This window comes from Schistocerca cancellata, chromosome 5, assembly GCF_023864275.1.
Source record: "Schistocerca cancellata isolate TAMUIC-IGC-003103 chromosome 5, iqSchCanc2.1, whole genome shotgun sequence".
Taxonomy (NCBI): domain Eukaryota; kingdom Metazoa; phylum Arthropoda; class Insecta; order Orthoptera; family Acrididae; genus Schistocerca; species Schistocerca cancellata.
In genome coordinates, this window is record NC_064630.1 from 330,983,526 (window position 1) to 331,005,704 (window position 22,179).

The window sequence follows — 22,179 nt, forward strand, 5'->3', positions numbered from 1 at the left end:
GTGCATACTGGCTGTTGAAAATTGATGCATATTCTCATTTTCAGTATGTCATTCACTACGTTTCCACATCTGCAATTGCCACCATTGTATCCTTAACCAAAATTTTTTCACTGAAAGACTTGGCCACAATGTTAGTGTCCAATAATGGTCCACAATTTTCATCATAAGAGTTTGTGGTATTTTATGATGCCTGTGGTATCTGTTACATCCTTGCTCCGCTTTCCATCCACAATCTAATGGTGAGGTGGAAAGTCTAGTGGAAATATTCAAAACTCATATGAAAAAGAATGTTGAAAACGAATGTTGCCAACTCTTCATCTGACATTGCCTTAGGTTGGTTTCTCTCCTCATACCATTTCACACCATTTGGAGAGAAGAGCCTGGAGGCTTGGACGTCACCCTAAATGGATTGCAGCTGCTATCGCCAGATGCCAGGGGCGACATCCCTGCGACATCAGCAAGGAGAATGCCCTCTGCTCAAGGCACCATGATCAGCTTTGCCTTTGCATGGACAGCCGAGTGCCCCCTGATGTCACACTATTGCTTCTGAGCCTGTCTACATCAGGCATCCCATCACCTGCTGCTGCCAGTTCTACTCCCATGTGGGCGAGGGCATCCATCCTTTGTGGCCGAACCAGCAGTTCCTCTATTGCTTCTGACACCATCATCAGGGGTTCCGTCACCCACCATCATCATGGGTTCTGTCACCCATTCCTGAGCAACTGCTAATATCAGTATCATCAACACCACAAACACTGTCACAAGGGGCGATGCCTGGGGTTGACATGGAAACAGCCCCAGCGCCTCCTGTGTTGCCATGTGGTTTGACACGGGAAGATAGGCACAGAATTTGTCCATGCCTGAAGCACTTCAGACTGTATGCTCCCACTGCAGCATGCCATCTTACCGAGAGGCTTGCAAGGATGTCTCAAGAATCCATAATCTCCCTAAGACAGGAGGAATGCAGTGGTCCATAGTGTGTGTGATAGTGTTAACTTATCCACATACAGTGCCTCAAACTTTGTGTTTGTGTTTGTGTTTGTGTTTGTGTGTGTGTGTGTGTGTGTGAGAGAGAGAGAGAGAGAGAGAGAGAGAGAGAGAGAGAAATCAGCTTCAGGACCTGGCACAGGTCCCAGTCTATTTAAGGCAAGCCGAGCTACACTCAGCCTCTGTTCTCTGTGTGTATTGCTACAGGTCTATCAGGTCTATGTGTACATAATTGGTTCCTGCTAAATGTTACTTAAATACTGTGTTCAAGTTGTTAATGCTTCCATGAAATAAAATTGTGTTCAGTCTAGTGGTCATGTTGTACTTATACCTAATTACAACATGCTACAATACTCCAAAGTACCTTAGTCTCAATTCAAAGGTCACTGTGAAGATACAAAGCTAAAAGTATCTGCCCAGAAAAACATCATACATAAACTTACTAGCACCACCTGGGGCTCACAGGAAAACATGCTCCGTACATCTGCCCTGGTATGATGTTTCTCTGCGGCAGAATATGTAGCATTGGCTTGGTGAAACTCCACACATGGAAAGACACTAAATCTACTGGGAACAGGACTCTCAACATCACCTGGTCCGCAGAAACCTGCCCGATCCTTTAACTACAGAAGACCTATAAGCAGCAAGTGATAAGCTCATCAGGCCAGATGAATTCTGGAGTTTATGGTCCATCTAATAGAAAATCAGCAGTGCCTTGCAGAATTTTGTTATTATTTTTATTATTTTGTATTGCTGTATCGTATTTTTATTTATTGTATTGTATTTTTATTGTTCCATGTACCTGCATCTAGGACATGTAAAATAATAAATAAAATAATTTATCACCATTTGTTTTACATAAAAGTTATTTTACTGTTTGTATAATGTTGAAATAACCTCAGGCAATTAAATACTCCTCTGCCTCCAGTCTCAAAATGGTACATATGGCATCTCTATTGTCTATCAAGCACTACAATTTTACAATGACATGAAGTGATTTTTGTCATTTATTTGGAGTATAAGGAACATTTTTAGACATTTATAACAGATACAGCTCATTAGAAACCTGTGGAAAGGCTTGACATCAGTTAAAATCATGAAAATACATGGTCTACTTCCATTAATGTGACCACCGCCGATGCTCAACATAATGTGCAATACCCACTCAAGATGAAAGGTGGCAGCACTATAATCTGATTAAAATTACTTGATAGTTATCAGTTCGCACACTGAAGCTGGTTTCCTCCAATCAGAGCGCTCAACATCATGTCTGAACTGTTTGCTGTAGTCGAACTGCCGCAATAATTGGTTAGTTCATATCCAATCCCTAGTCTGGCATTCTTTCTCAATGTGCCTGGACCCTGAATCATGGGTCTGGCACTTTTATTTTGTATTTTATCTCACACACACACACACACACACACACACACACACACACACACACACACACACACACAGAGAGAGAGAGAGAGAGAGAGAGAGAGAGAGAGAGACAAAAAGGTAATGAAATACAGTTTGTACATGGTACTAACCAAACACTACTGCATACTTCTGCACAGTACACAATTCAGCGTCACTTATACAGTTATCATAATCACAGAGATTGGCTTACATTGGGTAAGCTTCACATGATATTGCATTTAGCCAAATTTTTGAAGGCCTGAATACACCACTGTGACTGGGTCACCACAGTCCCAATACCGTCACCCTAAGTTATGGTGTTCTACAATGGAAAACATATAAGTCTGATGTATAGAAGGTTGTACGTTCAAATCTGGTTAAATCTATCAAATTTTTTTTTATTTATAAATCTAATCGAAAGAGTCTGATTATTATTTTTATTCAATTAATTGGTTTAATTGTTTTATTAATTCTCTGTCACATCATTTTCATCATCATACTGACTGTTATTTGATCTAATTTTCTTACTATCATTCTATCCCAACATTTAAACCCAATCAAGAATTTGTGGAACCACCTCAATCAGGCTGTTCACACCAAGGATCCTCAACTGGGTAACCTAGCACAGCTGGACACAGCACTGAAGTCGGCATGTCTCCACAGCTCTGTCCTTCTGGAGCTTCACTGACACTTTTCTTGAATGTATTTCACAGTCTGCACTGCAAAATATAGTTATTCTGGTTTTTGACAGGTGGTCACATTAATGTGACTGGACAGTGTCTGCAATTCAATAATCTTTAAAGGTCAAAAAAGTTTCATTACCCCAGTAGAAGCTGTCAAAAATGGTGAGACATCGTAAAAACTGCAATCACCACAAAATTACGAAACTATTGGCAAAATAACACAGAATACAGTTCCAGAGAACTTGGATGACCAGCAGCAAGTAGGTTTGCTACAATTTAGGAAATGTTAACTCAGTAAATGGTCATCTTTATTTAATGGATGATATAAAGACCAGAATCCATTTACACTTGGAACCACAAGTGAACGCCCAAAACTTTAGAACAACAAAAGGTATGAAAACATTTGTATCATTAATAGAACAGACGAACCATGGTTGATAGTGGAAAATTTTTCTGTCTAAATATGAGAAAAATTTGCAAAAACCTTTTGTATAAAATCTGGTGTACATTCACAGGAATATTAAACAGCATGAAAAAAAAGAGTAAACTTCCTAGATATATATTTGAGATTTGCCTGAAAGTATAGTGCTGCTGTTAGTAAAATGATCAGTTGATCCTTGGCAGACAGTATGTCAACATTCATTATCTAAAATACGAAGATCAAAGCAATGGTAAAGTACCTTCAGAAACCACAAATAGCACTGCACAAAGCTGTGTTATTATCCCAAACACCTGTTATCTATTTCTGATCACTACAGACTGGAAGATTCACAACATATTGTAGAATAAGAAAATACATGGTGCTCAAATAAAGACTAAAGGCTGGAACAGAAGCTTAATATTAATAAGATATAAACAAAAGAAGTTTACCAAGTGTAAACTAACAATACGGATATTGAAAAAAGAAGAGTAAAATAATTCTTAATTCATTAAAAGTTCACACTGAAAGCAGGATATGCACTTCAATATAATTTTATTTGCTTTCAATGGGCACAAACAAACTTTTAACATAATGAAGATGGCTAATTACATCTGAAATAGAGTTCAATCACTGATTCTCTCACAGCCATCACGTCCGCCATTCGTACTCTTATGTGCTTGGTTGTTCTTAACTTTCATACTAACGCACTTTTCTTGTTTCTATAAAAGCATATTTTTCTTTTTAAGCTTGAGTGTATTTAAACATTTAACTACCTTTAAGTCTTCGCAGAGCTTTGCACATACATACATTTCTTGTCAAAATAAATTGCTAGTTTGTAGTGCTGTTGTTTTCACTTACTTGGTTTTGGACAGCAGACAGCATATTCTCCAAAAGGACTCAAATGACATTTGTGTGATGAAGGGCACTGCAAGCCATTTGGGCCACACTGCATCACATTAGATGTGTTTTTCAACAACAGAGGGTGTCCATAGAGACAGGGGTTCTCTTTGTGTGGCAAGCACATGGGTACTGGTGGACAAGGCCTGTCTATACACGATACTTTAACAAGGCGACACGTCTCTCCATCACCATTGCACGAGATATCTTCACAAGGATTGCGACACTTGCAGGTCTGGCATCCAAACTGATCCATATGGTGGCCATGCTCACAAGGCTCACATTCCAGTTCAGGACATTCAGCAGGAGCTGCACAAAGAGTTTTTAAACAGATTATGTTTTGAGAACACATTAAAAATTATTTTAAACTGCCAGAGTACAGTGATAAAACATATTCCATAGTTTTTCTTCACTTGTGTTCTCATCTTGTCACTGGCTGGCAGAGAATTCACCTTCCTTTTGAAAATCACAACCTTTAAGTAACTTAATATGTTAACAGCAGCCTAGTAGTACATTTATTATCATTTGAAGTTTATTATTGATTACCCCAGGTTAAATATAATCAAGCAGCATCACAAAACAACTTTTATTTGTAAAAATATATCAAACATATGAAAACCTTAAGTGTAATTGAAACTCTACCTACCACTGCAGGATGGCTGTACATCAGGTGGTGCTCTGGTACCAGGCAGCTCTTCACCTTTCTCATCAACACACCAACATTGTCTGCTCACAGGATGACACTGAATTTGTTCAAATGACCCATCCTCATCATTGCACTGGGGCACATATAACTGCCTTGCTGGAATGCCCTTCTCGTGTGCCTTATGCTGTACTATTGCCTTTTGATGTTGGCATGCTGAATATTCAAATTTAAAACAAAATTCCTCTATTAATTTTTCTTCAGGGGATCTATGATATACTATAGTTAGAAGAAGGGCTAACTTAGCCACCAATTCAATGAGGAATCTGACAGGGATTCTATGAAGCCCTGGAGCTTTGTTCAATTTTAATGATTTCAGCTGTTTTTCTACACCACTGACACTAATACTGATTTCACTCATCTTTTCAGTGGTACGAGGATTATATTGGGGCAGAATTCCTGGGTTTTCATTTGTAAAGGAACATTTGAAAACATAGTTAAGAATTTCAGTTTTTGCTTTTCTACCCTCAATTTCAGTTCCTGTCATATTCACTGGGGACTGGACACTAACTTTGGTGCCACTAATTGCCTTTACATATGACTAGAATTTCTTTGGATTTTGTGGAATGTCATTTGACAATATTCTGCTACAGCAGTTACTGAAAGTTTCAAACATTGCCCTCTTGACAGCCAAATGGGTTTCATTTAGCATCTCTCTGTCTATAACCTTATGTTTCACTTCACACTTATTATGCAGCAGTCTCTGTTTCTTGAGAATTTTTTTTATAGGGACTGTATATCACAGAGGGTCCCTCCCATTATAAACTGTTCTATTGGGTACATTTCTATACAATGCATGGCCAACTATTCTTTTAAAAACTTGAGCCAGAATTCCTCTACATGCTCCTGCCCTGTGCTGAAAGTTTCAGTTCTTCATTGAGACATGACATTACTGACCTTTTATCTTGTTTATTGAACATACATATCTTTGTGCTTGTATCATTTGTCACAGCTGCATCAGGACCACTGATACTAGTTTTGATGTGGACATCCTCAAAGAGGTCAGGTCTATTTGTTGTCATTAGATCGAATATATTTTCATGATGAGTGGTGTTCCGAGTTATCTGTTCCAGTTAGTTTCCAGAGAAGAAGAATAATTTATAAAATTATGAAAGATGTTTTACTGAGAGCTTTTTTTTTGTGCATTTGTATGAAACAAAATTGTTACTCCCCTAAACGTAGCAGAAAAATATCATGCTAGCAGCACAAATACCTGTTTGGCAATGCATGGTGCAGTTGGTTTGTGGGGGTTGAACGGACCAGACTACAAAGGCTATCGGTACCTTTTTCCATGACCATGAAACACCCACACGGGGAAAAAAAAAAAAAAAAGCAACGGGATGACACAGAACAAGACAGACATAGATAAAGAAGAGAAAAGAGGAATTAAAAGCACACAGAGTGTTATAGTGGCTGGCCGACACACACACACACACAAAAAAAAAAAAAAAAAAAAAAAAAAAAAAAAAAAAAAAAAAAGGCCAACCACCACACCAAGAGACAGACTAAAAACCCCAATTTAAAACTGTAGGCCAAAGTCCAGACTCAACACAAAAAATAAACAAATCCTCAGATCAAGCAATAAAAGCCCCCCGCTCAAATAAAACTCAAAACTAAGCCTCCCATTGCAGCGCGTCATCGCACTGCATGGTGTCTGTACAGTTTCATGAAGCAGGCCACTCTAAGCTACATGAATGACACACACACACACACACACACACACACACACACACACACACACACACACACACACACACACAGCCAGCTTTGTACTACAATGTAGGAGCACGGGTGTGTGTGTGTGGGGGGGGGGGGGGGGGGGGAGTGGAGGGGGGGGAGTAAATACTTCTGCTATTCAGTGACTGATCTCCTCTACTCCTAAATTATTAACTATATTTTAAAGAATTCTCAGTACTGATCTTGCTTGGATATAGCAAAAATGAGTAGTAAGATAATGAATATTACGCATGTGAGTTTGTGGTTTCAATAAAAAAATCACTGATATTACACATTTAGCAAATAGTTAGTGAACTGAAGCATAATTACAAGAGCATGTTGGCAATATTTTGGATTCTGGGATTTACAGCAACTGATGAATCTGAATATTGAAACAAAGTGAACAAAAAGAAATACTTAAAAATTCCATATAAAATTTACTATATTTGGTTGAGGAATGATGTCACTTAACATCAGAAAAAGTGCTCTGTTACTGTATCACAGACCAAAATTAATAAACAAAGGTTAATATCCATTGTACAAATAAACCAAATATTCTAAAGAAAAATAATGGTAGTTTTACAGCATTGTAAAGGCAGCTCTTGGCTGCATCATAAGGCAAGCATATGGTGATTATAGACTTGTAACTAAAAATGCTTAATAATTTTAGAATTCCAGATTAGGGGATAAGAGTATTCCCAGGAAACAGAGTATTGATTTATTTTCTATAATGTTTACCAACAACAACTTACTGTATCACTCTGATAGAATGCACACCAATGTAACGGCACTACTGCAGATACTTCGTGCACTTCTGGTCATCAGTTTCTTTTATTTTATTATGATGTTATCAGGACTGCATAAAACTGTACAAATAGCAACAGCAACAAGAATGTATGTAACTTAAATAATGTACCACAGTGTTGATGCATAACAATGCAAGGGTGACTGGGATTACAGAACTGTACATGATCTGTGACACTGAGAATTCACCATGATGTGAAGGCCACATATCAGGGCTTCTAAATGTCATGGCATGCAGTCAATGAAGGTCTGGGTATGTCCCCAGAGAATATCTTGCTCAGCAGTTTGTATGGAAGTTCACAAGACAACAGTGTTTATTGAATTACCATGATGAAAATGTTTTTGACCAACCATACCATAGACATATTTAAAGTCAGACCAATGGCAGGTAAACAACAGTACTCTCTGTTCTTCGAAAAAGGCCTGTTCACTTCCCTCGATACATGACCAGGCACTATCCAGCTGAAACATGTCATGTGGAGTTACCTGCAGGAGGTGCAGTGTAGTGGGGCTCTAAACCACCCCTAATGAAGCAGTTGATGCTCAAAGTGCCTTCAACATATGCATCTAGATCACACATTGTACCCAATTGTAGCCCAAACTCTAACAAATGACATCTGTCACTCATGCTACTCATTAATGCAGACAGCCACATTGGCGACACAGTAGTGTTTCACATGTTTATGATATAAATGTAAATGCTATATGGCACTGTTAACTGGGAAATTCCACAGCGGGTTTTCAGTCACCTATGTAATCACAGTAGGACAGTTTCAAGCAGAAGGCATTCAAGGACATTACATTTCCCCACTCAGGTATACCAGAAACAGCATTCGTGAGTGCAATTCCAGTGTGAGACATTTTGTTGTTTCTGGACAATGGAGGCTCCCACAATATATGGTACTGAATCTTTGACACAACTGTGTCTGCACCTGTGGCAGTGCTTTAGTGATATACTCTCTTACAGCCATAAGGACAATACCGTATTTACTCAAATCTAAGCCACACCTGAAAAATGAGACTCGAAATCGAGGAAAAAAAAATTTTCCCGAATCTAAGCCACACCTGAAATTTGAGACTTGAAATTCGAGGGGAGAGAAAAGTTTTAGGCTGCACCTCCAAATCAAAACAAAGTTGGTCCATTGTAATATGAGACACAATTTAGGTCGAATGAATGACGATACAGCTACAGTAGTTTGGTTCGAGTCGTAAGCTTAGCAGTTAAGCTTTACCAGGTAGCCATTGCTATGCGTCAGGCGCTCTGTCCGTATTTATACGGGTACCCTTCCTTTTTCACGTGCTTCGTCTGGTTTGAATCGATTGCGTATTTTTCTTTTATCTGATCTCTTTGTTATAGCTGTTTACGTCACACTAAGCTGAAAATGCATTACTGTACTGTGTCATGCATTGTTTCTCACATGATGATAATGAGTGTTTACGGCCTGTCGCAGCTCGCGGCACAGCTTGCTTTTGTACGCGCTACTGCTGCTTACAATTTAAAAAAAAAAAAAAAAAAGAGGAATCATCTCATTAGCGAAATGATGACAAGAGACTGCAATTTGTTGTTACTTACACTGCTGCTTTCTTTGAAAATGATCAACAAGAACCAAATGAAAGACAGTGTATGATAGAAGATGTTCTGAACCAGAGTTTAGCAAAAATTTTTCTCCATTTGAAAATCTTTGCAGGCGCCTCTTTAGTACATTAACATTCTGCACAGAAATTAGTCAGCTTAGACTTAAAAATCTAGTCAATTGCTGTGCTTCATTTCTGACTGTTTCACTAATAGGCATAAGAATAATATGAATATAAACATGACATGATATGTATATTCTTCCGCATTTGCTGTTGTCTCACTCTAGTTTCATAGTTTATTAGGCAGACAGGAATTAAATGAGATAGCAGCACACACAAAACAATACATGTTTATATTCATATTATTCTTATGGTGAAGAAAATACTGCATATGATTCAGAATTCATAAAAGTTCCTATTAGCAACCATCTCTTCTCACAGGTACGAAAAAAATTCAGAACGTAGAGTTGGCCATATTGACAAACATCCCAAACAGTCTTGCCAGTCTGATTTTCGTAGTACATTGATATGCTGCTACATTCCAAGATGAACAATACGGAATTTGTATTTACTTCGTTGGATAATGTATGAAAATGCAGTGGTTGAAACTCAGGGCGGAGAAAAAAGCTCGTTTCCCACCTTTTTTTTAAATTTATTTACTGACGCAGAGGTTTTGGCACCAGTATTTATCTTTGTGCCTACAAAGCATGCCTGTGTAGCGCTACATGTATTCGACAGCAGAAGTTAGTTGTGGAAGCACCTACCAACATTTTTCAGAACTTCCGCTTGCTTTGCACTCGATTCTAAGCCGCAGGCGGTTTTTTGGATTACAAAAACTGGAAAAAACGTGTGGCTTAGATTTGAGTAAATACGGTAATACAGTCACACTGCACTTTGGTCACAATGCATGATCCAGTACCTAACTCTCTTCTACCCTCTGGTTTTCCACGTGCAACAAAATTGTTGCTAAACACGGACAACCTTTTAGTGTATAACAAAGCCATCTCCTGGAGCCCTTGTATTCTGCACTATTCAAACTTATTAACATGCTGATACTGACAAGCCATACTGGCATTTATATTCATATTTCCACTTAGTCTGATGGCTTCTCACTGACTGTTAGCATAACAATGGCTTTTGTGATCACAAAAGAGAGGGCACTGTCCTGCCTATATGAAAGCCAGCTTTCTTCAATCTTTATCACTTATTGTTGGTACACTGTTCCATAATCCCCCTGCCCAAGTTTGGATTCATTCAGGCCATTCTTTCTGGGAGCCGGATTTCTACACCGGACTAGCAACCTTTCCATTCAATATTGTTACCTTATATCTAAAACTCCTATTTTTTTTTATATTTTATCAGATTCTAATGCTTCCATATTCATTTAGTATTTCTCAGTCTAATCTGTGAACACAATTGTAATAGTGCTTTAGAAAAGCAGCAGCCCTTCTTTGTCTTTCTCTTAAGTAGCAAGTGTTCCCCCCACCCCCTTCCCCCCATGTACGATACGCACAGTGAATAGTTCTAGGGGCATGAACAATACCAGTACTACGATGACAAATAAAAGCTGATTCCCCATTTGAAACTCATTCTCAACTTGTCATAAATGTTCAATAGTATTATTAAACAATGGAAACTTCAGATAGGAATATCAACACTGTGGTAAAAGACAGATTACCATTTACCATTAAAAAGATGCATTAAGTTGCAGACAGACACAAGTAAAGCCTTTGTAAGTATGTTTTAGAAGTACCCATCTGCCACTTAACATATCTTCTTTACGGTAAGTAGTAATCTGTCTTTTCCAACATTGTCAATAGTACTACAATTAGTGACAATGTAATGCAGAGAGACAGGTTCATCATTCCTAATCTGTCAGTACACTTTTTCACACTGAAACCTATAGAACATGATGTTCTTTTACAAAAGGAAATATATGGTAAGTTGTACTATACCTGTAAGAAGAACAGGCTCAATACACTGTGTTCCACATCCATTAGAACAGCATTTTGATGTAGAATTGCAGTCATTGTCTGACTTACATTCGTAGTCACAAGATCCAGAATTCATTGGTATTAGATATGGACACTGGCCAGGTTTCTTGGGCAGACCTATAATGAGACACAAGTTTTTATAAAGGTGCATATTTACAATAACACTAACTCCAAAATATATGTGTATATCGCTTTGTGTAATGTAATTACAAGTATATGAATACATGATGTCTGTTCTTTAGGACATGTCCGAAAGAACAGACAACACACATTCGTATAACTGATAACTTAGATGGGCAATGGATCCACCTTCTCAGTGTGGATGCACAAATACATCCGACTTCCTGTGGGAATCTCTGAGTAGCAAACGGGAGTAAATGGACAGGGACTGTAGACAAGTGGCTCTCAGTGGGAATGTGGATCGGCCGTGAGATGTGCTGAGATAGTTCATGCAATTGCGATAACACTATGTCCCAGATGGCGCAGTGGTTACCACACCTGCCTAATAAGCAGGAGACCCTGGGTTAGAATCCCAGTCTAGTACAAATTTTCATTCATTGCGGCTGATTCTGCTTAATGTCCTGCTGCAGCTGACAGCATTGAACCCTCTTCAATTTACATATAATTACAAGTGTTAGTTATGATGAGGACATTTTTGTTTCAGCATTATACAATGCTGTTGGCCTTTGATTAGCACAAAAATGAAATCAGAAATCTGCGATATATTAACATTAATGTCAGATTATTTTGATGTAAACTAGGATCAACTCTGAATAGCAAAATTTTGCATATCCAGTCATGTTCAAATGTAGTCGTCAGCTCATAATGTAGTGACACAACAAAAGAACACATTTTATTTTGTGTAAATACTGGTAGAAAATAATATGCCTACAAAGTATTTTATGACAGAGTCCTTGGATAGAAAGTTCTTGGTTAATTTGCAATGTCAAATTCAGATAAAAATCTCAAGCTTTTGATCAGTACCTCCACCATCATTGTGAGGATTTAAGTGTGACATAGTCATTAAAACATACGCAACTGGAACAGGAAATGTAGGTACTGACAGTGGTACATGAAGTGCCCTCCGCCACACACCGTTGGGTGGCTTGCGGAGTATAAATGTAGATGTAGATGTAGATTTTATTCAAGTTTGACGTGGCAAGTCAACAGAGAACTTTTTATTAAAGTTAAAAAGAAGTAAATAATAAAGTAGTTGTTGGTAACATTCCCATACGTCTTAAGTTCACATTACTTTTTTCGATCTTTACTGCTAGGTTAAGGAGGAATATCAGAGATGTACACAATAAGTGCAGATAATAACTGCTCCCACAAAAATTGCTGGGGAAGACTCATTCATGTGATAAAGTTTAAATACCTCATAAGACACTTAGTGGCAGAATAAGATAGTGAAACTTCAACCATTTGGTTGAGTTAAGTATGTGGAGTTCATCAGCAGTCAATAATAATTAAACATCTCTAAAAATGCTCTCTATGCTTGATTGGCAGTAATTACACAATTCAAATTAAGCTTTTAACTACCAAATGAATGCTTAAATAGCAATGACAATCGCATGCACATTGATGAATAGGCACATACAAGTCAATGAGCAAATTTGTGTTTATTAGGTAATTTCTAACTGCAGTTATGTCTCACTAGTTATGTACTGGAATTTGATATGTAAGGACTGGAATTTGATTGCAGGCTGGGTCCAATATTTCTTTTTTCTCTTTCTTTGTCGCTTCTTTCATGTTGGCAATGTCTGTTACAGCGAAAAATGCTGAGTAGCATTGTGGCTTGAGGCCACATTAAACTTATGGTAAGTCTGTTCAAAGATCTGAGAAAGGCAAGGGTACACCAACTCCAAGAGGTCTATCCCTAGTAAATCACTGTGGTTGTCAAACCAACCTTCAGGTTGGTGATAGCTCCATCTAAGCAGCCAATAGTTCTCTAGCACTGAATAACAATGTCTCTAAAACCCATGATCTACTAAAACTTTCATTGACATAGGAAGTTGCCTAAACCTATGGTCAATGATCTGTGATACGTATGTTTTCATTATGCTCAGTAAGCTTCTGAAACTCAGACATGGCACCACTGTAATTTCCAGTTCCTGTTCGTAGTAAAATTGGCAGTGCCAACTAGGTGCCTGTGAAGTGTCAGCTGCTGAATATTTTCTCTACAGTATTATTTATAAAGATAATTATGACAGCTCTATGTTTTGTAATCACACTGCTTGAACATACCACATGCTATTTTCCTAGGTTTATGGGTGACTGTCGGAGCAGCGTTCTGTGTTGAACAGCGCTACTGTTGTTGTGGTCTTCAGTCCAGAGCCTGGTTTCATGCAGCTCTCCATGCTACTCTATCGTGTGCAAGCTTCTTCATCACCCAGTACCCACTGTAACCCACATCATTCTGAATCTGTTTAGTGTATTCACCTCTTGGTCTCCCTCTACGATTTTTACCCTCCACGCAGCTCTCCAATACTAAACTGGTGATTCCTTGATGCCTCAGAACATGTCCTACCAACCGATCCCTTCTTCTAGCCAAGTTGTGCCACAAATTTCTCTTGTCCTCAATTCTACTCAACACCTCATCATTAGTTATGTGATCTACCCATCTAATCCTCAGCATTCTTCTGTAGCACCACATTTCAAAAGCTTCTACTCTCTTCTTGTCTAAACTATTTATCGTCCACGTTTCACTTCCATAGATGGCTACACCCCATACAAATACTTTCAGAAACAACTTCCTGACATTTAAATCTATACTTGATGTTAACAAATTTCTCTTATTCAGAAATGCTTTCCTTTCCATTGCCAGTCTACATTTTATATCCTCTCTACTTCGACCATCATCAGTTATTTTGCTCTCCAAATAGCAAAACTCATTTACTACTTTAAGTGTCTCATTTCCTAATTAATTCCTCAGCATCACCCAATTGAATTACAATGTCATCAGCGAACCTCAAAGTTTTTATTTCTTCTCCATGGATTTCAATTCCTACTATGACTTTTTCTTTTGTTTCCTTTACTGCTTGCTCAATATACAGATTGAATAACATTCGGGATAATCTACAACCATGTCTCATTCCCTTCCCAACCACTGCTTCCCTTTCATGCCCCTCGACACTTATAACGGCCATCTGGTTTCTGTACAAATTGTAAATAGCCTTTCACTCCCTGTATTTTACCCCTGACACCTTCAGAATTTGAAAGAGAGTATTCCAGTCAACATCTTCAAAACTTTCTCTAAGTCTACAAATGCTAGAAACGAAGGTTTGCCTTTCCTTAATCTATCTTCTAAGATAAGTCGTAGGGTCAGTATTGCCTCCCGTGTTCCAATATTTCTACGGAATCCACACTGATATTCCCCGAGGTTGGCTTCTACTAGTTTTTCCATTTGTCTGTAAAGAATTTGTGTTAGTTTTTTGCAGTCGTGACTTATTAAACTGATAGTTCGGTAATTTTCACATCTGTCAACACCTGCTTTCTTTGGGACTGGAATTATTATATTCTTCTTGAAGTCTGAGGGTATTTCACCTGTCTCGAACACCCTGCTCACCAGATGGTAGTTTTGTCAGGACTTGCTCTCTCTCAGTAGTTCTAATGGAATGTTGTCTACTACTGGGGCCTTGTTTCGACTTAGGTCTTTCACTGCTCGGTCAAACTCTTCTTGCAGTATCATATATCCCATTTCATCTTAATCTTCATCCTCTTCCATTTCCATACTATTGTCCTCAAGTACATCGCCCTTGTATAGGCCCTCTATATACTCCTTCCACCTTTCTGTTTTCCTTTCTTTGCTTAGAACTGGCTTTCCATCTGAGCTTTTGATATTCATGCAAGTGGTTCTCTTTCTCCAAAGGCCTCTTTAATTTTCCTCTAGGCAGTATCTAGTGACATATGCCTCTACATCCTTGCATTTGTCGTCTAGCCATCCCTGCTTAGCCATTTTGCACCTCCTGTCGATCTCATTTTTGAGACACTTGTATTCCTTTTTGCTTCCTTCATTTATGTGTTTTTATATTTTCTCCTTCCATCAAGAAAATTCAATATATCTTCTGTTACCCAAGGATTTCTACTAGCCCACGTCTTTTTACCTACTTGAGCTTCTGCTGCCTTCACTTTTTCATCTCTCAAAGCTACCCATTCTTCTTCTACTGTATTTCTTTCCGCCATTCTTGTCAATCGTTCCCTAATGCTTTCCCTGAAACTGTACAACCACTGGTTTAGTCAGTTTATCCAGGCACCATCTCCTTCAATTCCCACCTTTTTGCAGTTTCTTCAGTTTTAATCTACAGTTCATAACCAATAGGTTGTGGTCAGAGTCCACATCTGCCCCTGGAAATGTCTTACAGTTTAAAATCTGGTTCCTAAACCTCTGTCTTACCATTATATAATGTATCTGAGACCTTCCAGTATATCCAGGCCTCTTCCATGTATACAACCTTCTTCTATGATTCTTGAACCAAGTGTTAGCTATGATTAAGTTACGCTCTGTGCAATATTCTACCAGGTGGCTTCCTCTTTCATTCCTTACTCCCATTCCATATTCACCTACTACCTTTTCTTCTCTTCCTTTTCCTACTATCGAATTCCAGTCACCTATGACTATTAAATTTCACCTCCCTTCACTATCTGAATAAGTTCTATATCTCATCATACATTTCATCAATCTCTTCGTGATCTGCGGAGCTAGTTGGCACATAAACTTGTACTACTGTGGTGGGGGTGGGCTTCGTATCTATCTTGGCCACAATAATGCATTCTCTATGCTGTTTGTAGTAGCTTACCCACATTTCTATTTTTTTTTTATTCGTTATTAAACCTACTCCTGCATTACCCCTATTTGGTTTTGTATTTATAACCCTGTATTCACCTGGCAGAAGTCTTGCTCATCCTGCCACCGAACTTCACTAATTCCCACCATATCTAACTTTAACCTATCCATTTCCCTTTTTAAATTTTCTAACCTACCTGTCCAATTAAGGGATCTGACATTCCACGCTCCAATCTGTAGAACGCCAATTTTCTTTCTCTTGATAGCTACATCCTCCTGAGTAGTCCCTGCCCGGAGATCTGAATGGGGGACTATTTTACCTCCGGAATATTTTACCCAAGAGGACACCATCATCAATTAACCATATAGTAAAGCTGCATTCCCTCGGGAAAAATTACGGCTCTAGTTTCCCCTTGCTCTCAGCTGTTCGTAGTACCAGCACAGCAGGCCGTTTTTGGTTAGGGTTACAAGGCCAGATCAGTCAATCACCCAGACTGTTGCCCCTGCAACTACTGAAAAGGCTGCTGCTCTTCCTCAGGAACCACACATTTGTCTGGCCTCTCAATAGATACCCCTCCTTTGTGGTTGCACCTACGGCATGGCTATCTGTATCACTGAGGCACGCGAGCCTCCGCACCAACGGCAAGATCCATAGTCCATGGGGAGAGGGAGCACTATGCATTTAGAAATATTTTCTTTCTTTTCATTTAATTAATGGCTATCTGACAACTTCAATGTGTTTTGGTCATGGAGAAATTTCCTGAAGACTTCTGATAAGTTTGCTCCACTTATTTTCCTCCATCTTTATTACACAAAACCTTCACCTGCAGTGGAAGCACAATAACTGTGCTGATAGCTGATTCAGCAGTGCTGCCAAGTGTATGTTACACTAATTTAGATCATCACTGAACCTCATCATGTTGATCCAAATTTAGTATTACACGACATAGTGAGTTTGTAAAGTACATTTGTTTTCTGAACTGAGACCAAAATCGATCTCTAGTCAGTGAATTTATACACTCAGCTTTTCAGTGTTTTAGTGAATGAATTCCATAATGGTGTTTAGATATGAATGCAAGCTTTAGTAGGCAGGGCGATTCAGCTGCCCCTACTTATAGGTTTCATGGAACCCGCAATGCCTTCAAAGATCACTTGCAAGATTTTCATATTATCTCAATCGCTGCGTGCAAACTATTTGTTTAACAGAAAAAATGAAAAGGGCCTATTTGAAGAAAATTAAATGTAGTTAAATTTTGTAGTGGGTTAAATTTTTGCTAGAGGCCGTTGTTTTAGAATTAATCAAGAAAAACGTACAAAGTTACCTTCTAACAAATTTAACTTGAATAAATCTAAAACTGTGGGCTCCAGCAAAAACATATTCCAGAACAAAATTTAACTACATTTAATTTCCTACGGAAAGGTTGTGTTGTTCTTTCCTGTATGACAAATAGTTTGCGCTTAGTAAGCGAGGGAATATGAAAATCTCGCATGTGGTTTTTGAAGTCATTGTGTGTTGCATAATACCTGTCAGTAGGGACAACTGGGTCACCCCATGTATTAGCATTGCAGTAAGTGGATAGATTCACATAAAGTTAAAATAAGGCTGAAAATAGATTTTATAGTTTCGCAACATTTAATATATCACCAACAGAAAATGCATTTAATGGTAGTGAAATAGACATGAAGGTGTTAAATACTTATGTTAAAGGTAGAAATAAAGCACTCAAGTTAAAATGTATGTCTTTCACTCACATGCAGGTACGGATGGACAGAATTCGTCATCACAGTTTACCTCCACCATCTGACATTCTTCCTCTAAAGAACACTGGATAGAATCACAAGGATTCCTACATTCACAACGTGGACACCTGGTTTCTGGATCCATTTCAAAGCCATAGTCACAACCTAGCCTACATGTAAGGCCCAGGCATGATATTTCTTCACGTAATGCTGCACAGTTTGTTGAGCCATTGTTCCTTCAGTGACAAAACAACAAAAAATTTATGCTTTCAGAAATGTAGGATGCAGTGTACACAATTACGATACTGCAGTGCCTGTGTTGTTCAGAATTACACTGCAATATGCCTTTGGACATGCATGCATGTCTGAAGGAACAGGTACTGCGGGCACTACGGCCATTATGAAATATGTCAAATGTATTCGTAGTTGCAAATATGGACGACCATCAGTTACTGCTATGCTTGGAACATTGCACTGTAATTCTGAACAACACAGGCACTGCAAAATGATATTTATTCAATGATACCATGCAAGCGACTTTCAATTAAAATATCTCCCCTGTACAGGAATACACATAATGAATGAACGAGCATAGGTTGTAGGCACATGGTTGATGACATATGGGAGTTGGGATCTGACAGTGGAGCATACTCAGATATCCTAGTGCTCGTGCTTGTGATAAGTGGGAAATCTGGGTTCTGTCCCGGTCCAGCACAAATTTCCATTGGCATCACTCCATCATTAGTGGTTGTCCATATTTGTAACTATGAATACACTTCATGCAATGTAAATAATGCTATCAAAAGTAATGTACTATGCACCAAAGATTTTACTTAGATATTAAGGCCTCATTAGGTGTTGAAACAGATGTTTCTTTCTCAAAAGGGTAAGCTTTTACTTCCACAAACAGGCTATAAGAACAAATGTATTGCAATACAATCCAGTTCAATGGTAGTTAAAGACAGCACTGGAAAAAGCTTTTCTGGAGCAGTCCACAATGTTAGGGGGGTTTGTACAATAAGAAAGCAAATAATTTTTAAAGAAAGACAATAGAGAAAAATAAGGTAGCTAGTTCAGAATGTGAAAAATCGATCAATTCACATAGTTAGGTAGTATGAAGAGATCACTCGAATGTAGAAAGTTCATCAGTGATGATAGTGTATAAAAGAGATCTGTATGTTTTGTCAAAAAACAATTATCATGTCCTGACCAGAGTATTGCTTGCTAATTAAGACGCTTATATAGTCTAAGTTAACAGTGGAGAATTTTCTTTGCAAATGCTGTCTTGAACAAAGATTCTTTTGTAATTTGGGTGGCAAAGGAACATATTATTGCCTCCAGTATGCAAAATGAATACAAAACATTTCATTTAAATAAATGTAAGTAGTTAATAGCTCTTTCCCCTTCACTGGACAGATCACTCTGATGCAAAATATACCGCAAGTTAACCCCCATCAGACCTGTTAAGTGTCACTGTCAAAAGCTAAAAATTGGTGTTTTAAAAATGGTAGTACTAAGGGCATCCTGTCAAAATCAATTAAGCTTGGTCTAAGAACTATGGTATCTGCGAACAGTTTCTAGCAAAACGGAAACACAATCAGATATAATTGCTGCTGCAAGCAGTATTGCAACTTTAACAGGAACCACAAGAAGAAAAAAAGATTCTTATATTGTTTACTTTGGGGGGGGGGGGGGGGGATGAGATGGGGAAGGAAAAAGAAAATCAGAATGCTCTTGGAATAAATTACAACATTTTATGCCTAATAAGACAATTCATATTCAAAACAAAACTTCAGAGCTACATAAAACATTCTTTTCTACAGTAGCACAGAACTCAAACTGCGAGCACTCTGAGGGTGACATCAATGAGTCATACGGTGTACAGAGAACAATATGTATTTTGTGTTATTTTGGAAAACGAGTGCATCTTTGTGAGAAGCACATAAAATTTTAATCTAAATGTCTGCAACTGTATGAATGTAGACTTAATCTGAAAATTAGTTTCAAATTTAGTTTGATGAAATTATGAGCAATTTCTGTGTTTTTCTCATTGTTACAGACTGATTTAATTTCATTATTAAAGCTTAATCACTGTACATTCTCTCTCATAAAAAGAGCTGCACCTAAAAGGACAAGAAACTGTGATCATTGTTGGCAAGCAGGTAGGTGGTACCGTACATATGAAATATTTACACGTTCAATTGGCAAGGACCCCCACGTACCGTGCTGCACAGAAACAAAATGTACATGTTAGTATGGTGTTGGGGTTCCTATGGTTGTGAATGCAAGCATCAAGACATGTGGCATGGAATCATACAGGTCTGAGATGTAGTCATGTGATATTCCATCCCATGCCACTTGCCCCTAACTGCTCACATCCTACAGACTAGAGGGTGGAGGTAGAGTCCTGAAGACATGCACTGAGGCATCCTATGCATTCTCCATTGGGGAGAGATTGAGCGATGCCCTTGGCCGTGGCAAATGGCAGAGTATCCACAGCTGCAAGGTATGCTTCGGAGGTGGCAGCAATGTGAGGACAAGAGTTGTCCTGTTGAATAGGGCACTGGCATGGGTGTGCATGAGTGCCAGAGCTACTGCTTGTAGGACCTCATCCATGTACTGTGCAGCTGTCATGGAGCCCATTAGAGACACCAACGATGAATGGGCGTGCTCCCCACAGTGTTACACCATGCTGGTTAAATGTGTGATGGGAGACCACAAACTGGTCTTTGTGGCACTCTCCACTGCACCTCCAGACACCGACTCAGTGAATGTTGCCTCCTAGAAGGAAGTGGGACTCGTCATTAAAGATAGCCTGCTGCCAGTATGCAAAGTCCCATGTACATCGTAATTGACACTAGGCATGTCGGGCACTATGCTGTGGAGAGAGGAAGAGCAGGAGGGGGGGGGGGGGTTGAATGGCAGGTATCTTAACAGCCAAGTGTGCAGCGAGCCTTGCGTCATATGCTGCCGCCTGCCAATGGTACTAACTCTTATAAGATGTTGCATCGGAGGCAGGACAGTCCACTGAATGAAACTTATCAATGCCGTCTGATCTGCTTGCATGTGGCGGACAACCCTTCAGTGTTCCCTCCTTATAGTGCTTGTCTGACATTCAGATCCTACATGTAGTATTTACATGCTTTCTTGTATCCATCACCACCAACAACAGGCAATGGTGTCTGTACGATCAGTGTGATGTGCAATATGATATTAGGACCACCCGACCTCCCACACTCTCACAATGCCATGGTTCTTGAACTTAAATGTCAAATCAAAATGTCTTCAGCCATCTAAATTTCCGGTTTCATTTTATTTGTGCACCTAGTTGCCCCTTGACTTACTTGTAGGAAGAATCTCATCTCTTATACAGTGGAAATGTGAGCCAGCATCCAGTTACTGGTATCTGTAAAGCTTTCCTTAACACAGCCATCCCTTCAATCATCACCTGCCAACTCAAACTCTCAAACTTGTCCAGCTGGGCAACCTACTGTCAAACGTGTTGCCTGGGCATAATGCATGTTCAAGTGATGCTCTAGTGATGCTAGCACAGTAGTACTGGCTGGCACAGTCTTTTGGGCTTCTCTTATATCAAACAACGCATGACATCACAGATCCACCCATGCCACCCGACTATGTGGCTGAATGTATTCACCCAGTTTGCATTTGATCAGTTGTGATCTTCTAGGTCCAGTTCTTTTTAGGTCAAAGAGTATGTTGTTTACAATACATTTTTTTATGTTTGATGCAGTAGTACACTACCTTTCAGTTGTTCTGTGGAGCACTACCATACATCAAGAATTACACATTTGGTATTTTAGGAGGTACTGAATATGATGAGACATACAACTAAAGACAAGATCAATCGAAAATGTCACATAATCAATATACTAGACCACAAATCCCAATAGCAGAAGACAATTATTCAAAAGCACAAGAAAGTTAATTTATTGATTTAGTACAAAATATATATTGTCTTCACAGCTGTAAACAATGCTAATGAAAAGCAAAGACAACACAATAAACATAATTAATGTTTTAATCATAGCAATATCTTCTGTAGGTCAAATGAGAAACTAAAGTACAAATATCTTCTTTTAGTACACTGAAATTTTTACAGCAAGAACACTATGAACAGCATGGGTTCATGGATTCACATACCTTGAATGGGGTATTTCTGAACCAAATTCATCCACACACCAACATTCTTCTCTGCCATTATGCAATGAACACTGCATTGCCTCATATGAACCATTTAGATGGCACCTTGGAGCAGGTAATGCAAGACTCATACCTTCTCTTGTTCCTTCCATTTTATCATTAAAGTCACGCAAGTATTCACACACTGAAGAAAAGTAATCAATACATCAATCACTCCCATTTCGTGCCATTCACAGTGTCATCAATGAAACATTATGAAAATGCCAATTATTTTTATGAAAATTTAGTTAATGTAAACAATAGATACATGTTTG

The 22,179-nt window shown here is 38.7% G+C and overlaps 1 protein-coding gene across 3 annotated transcripts in view; it reads right to left on the minus strand.

Annotated features, from left to right (window-relative positions):
• LOC126187545 (balbiani ring protein 3-like) overlaps positions 1-22,179 on the minus strand; it is a 245,985-nt gene that overhangs the window by 23,519 nt on the left and 200,287 nt on the right. For 2 of the 3 annotated variants that reach the window (XM_049928693.1, XM_049928695.1), the window contains 5 exons: positions 21,866-22,049; positions 17,717-17,940; positions 11,143-11,298; positions 5,036-5,248; positions 4,351-4,698 (listed from right to left, as the gene is read on the minus strand). In XM_049928693.1, coding sequence (XP_049784650.1) covers positions 4,351-4,698; positions 5,036-5,248; positions 11,143-11,298; positions 17,717-17,940; positions 21,866-22,049 — 1,125 coding nt within the window. The remainder of the gene's footprint in view (positions 1-4,350; positions 4,699-5,035; positions 5,249-11,142; positions 11,299-17,716; positions 17,941-21,865; positions 22,050-22,179) is intronic. The other variant, XM_049928696.1, reaches the window with a different exon arrangement.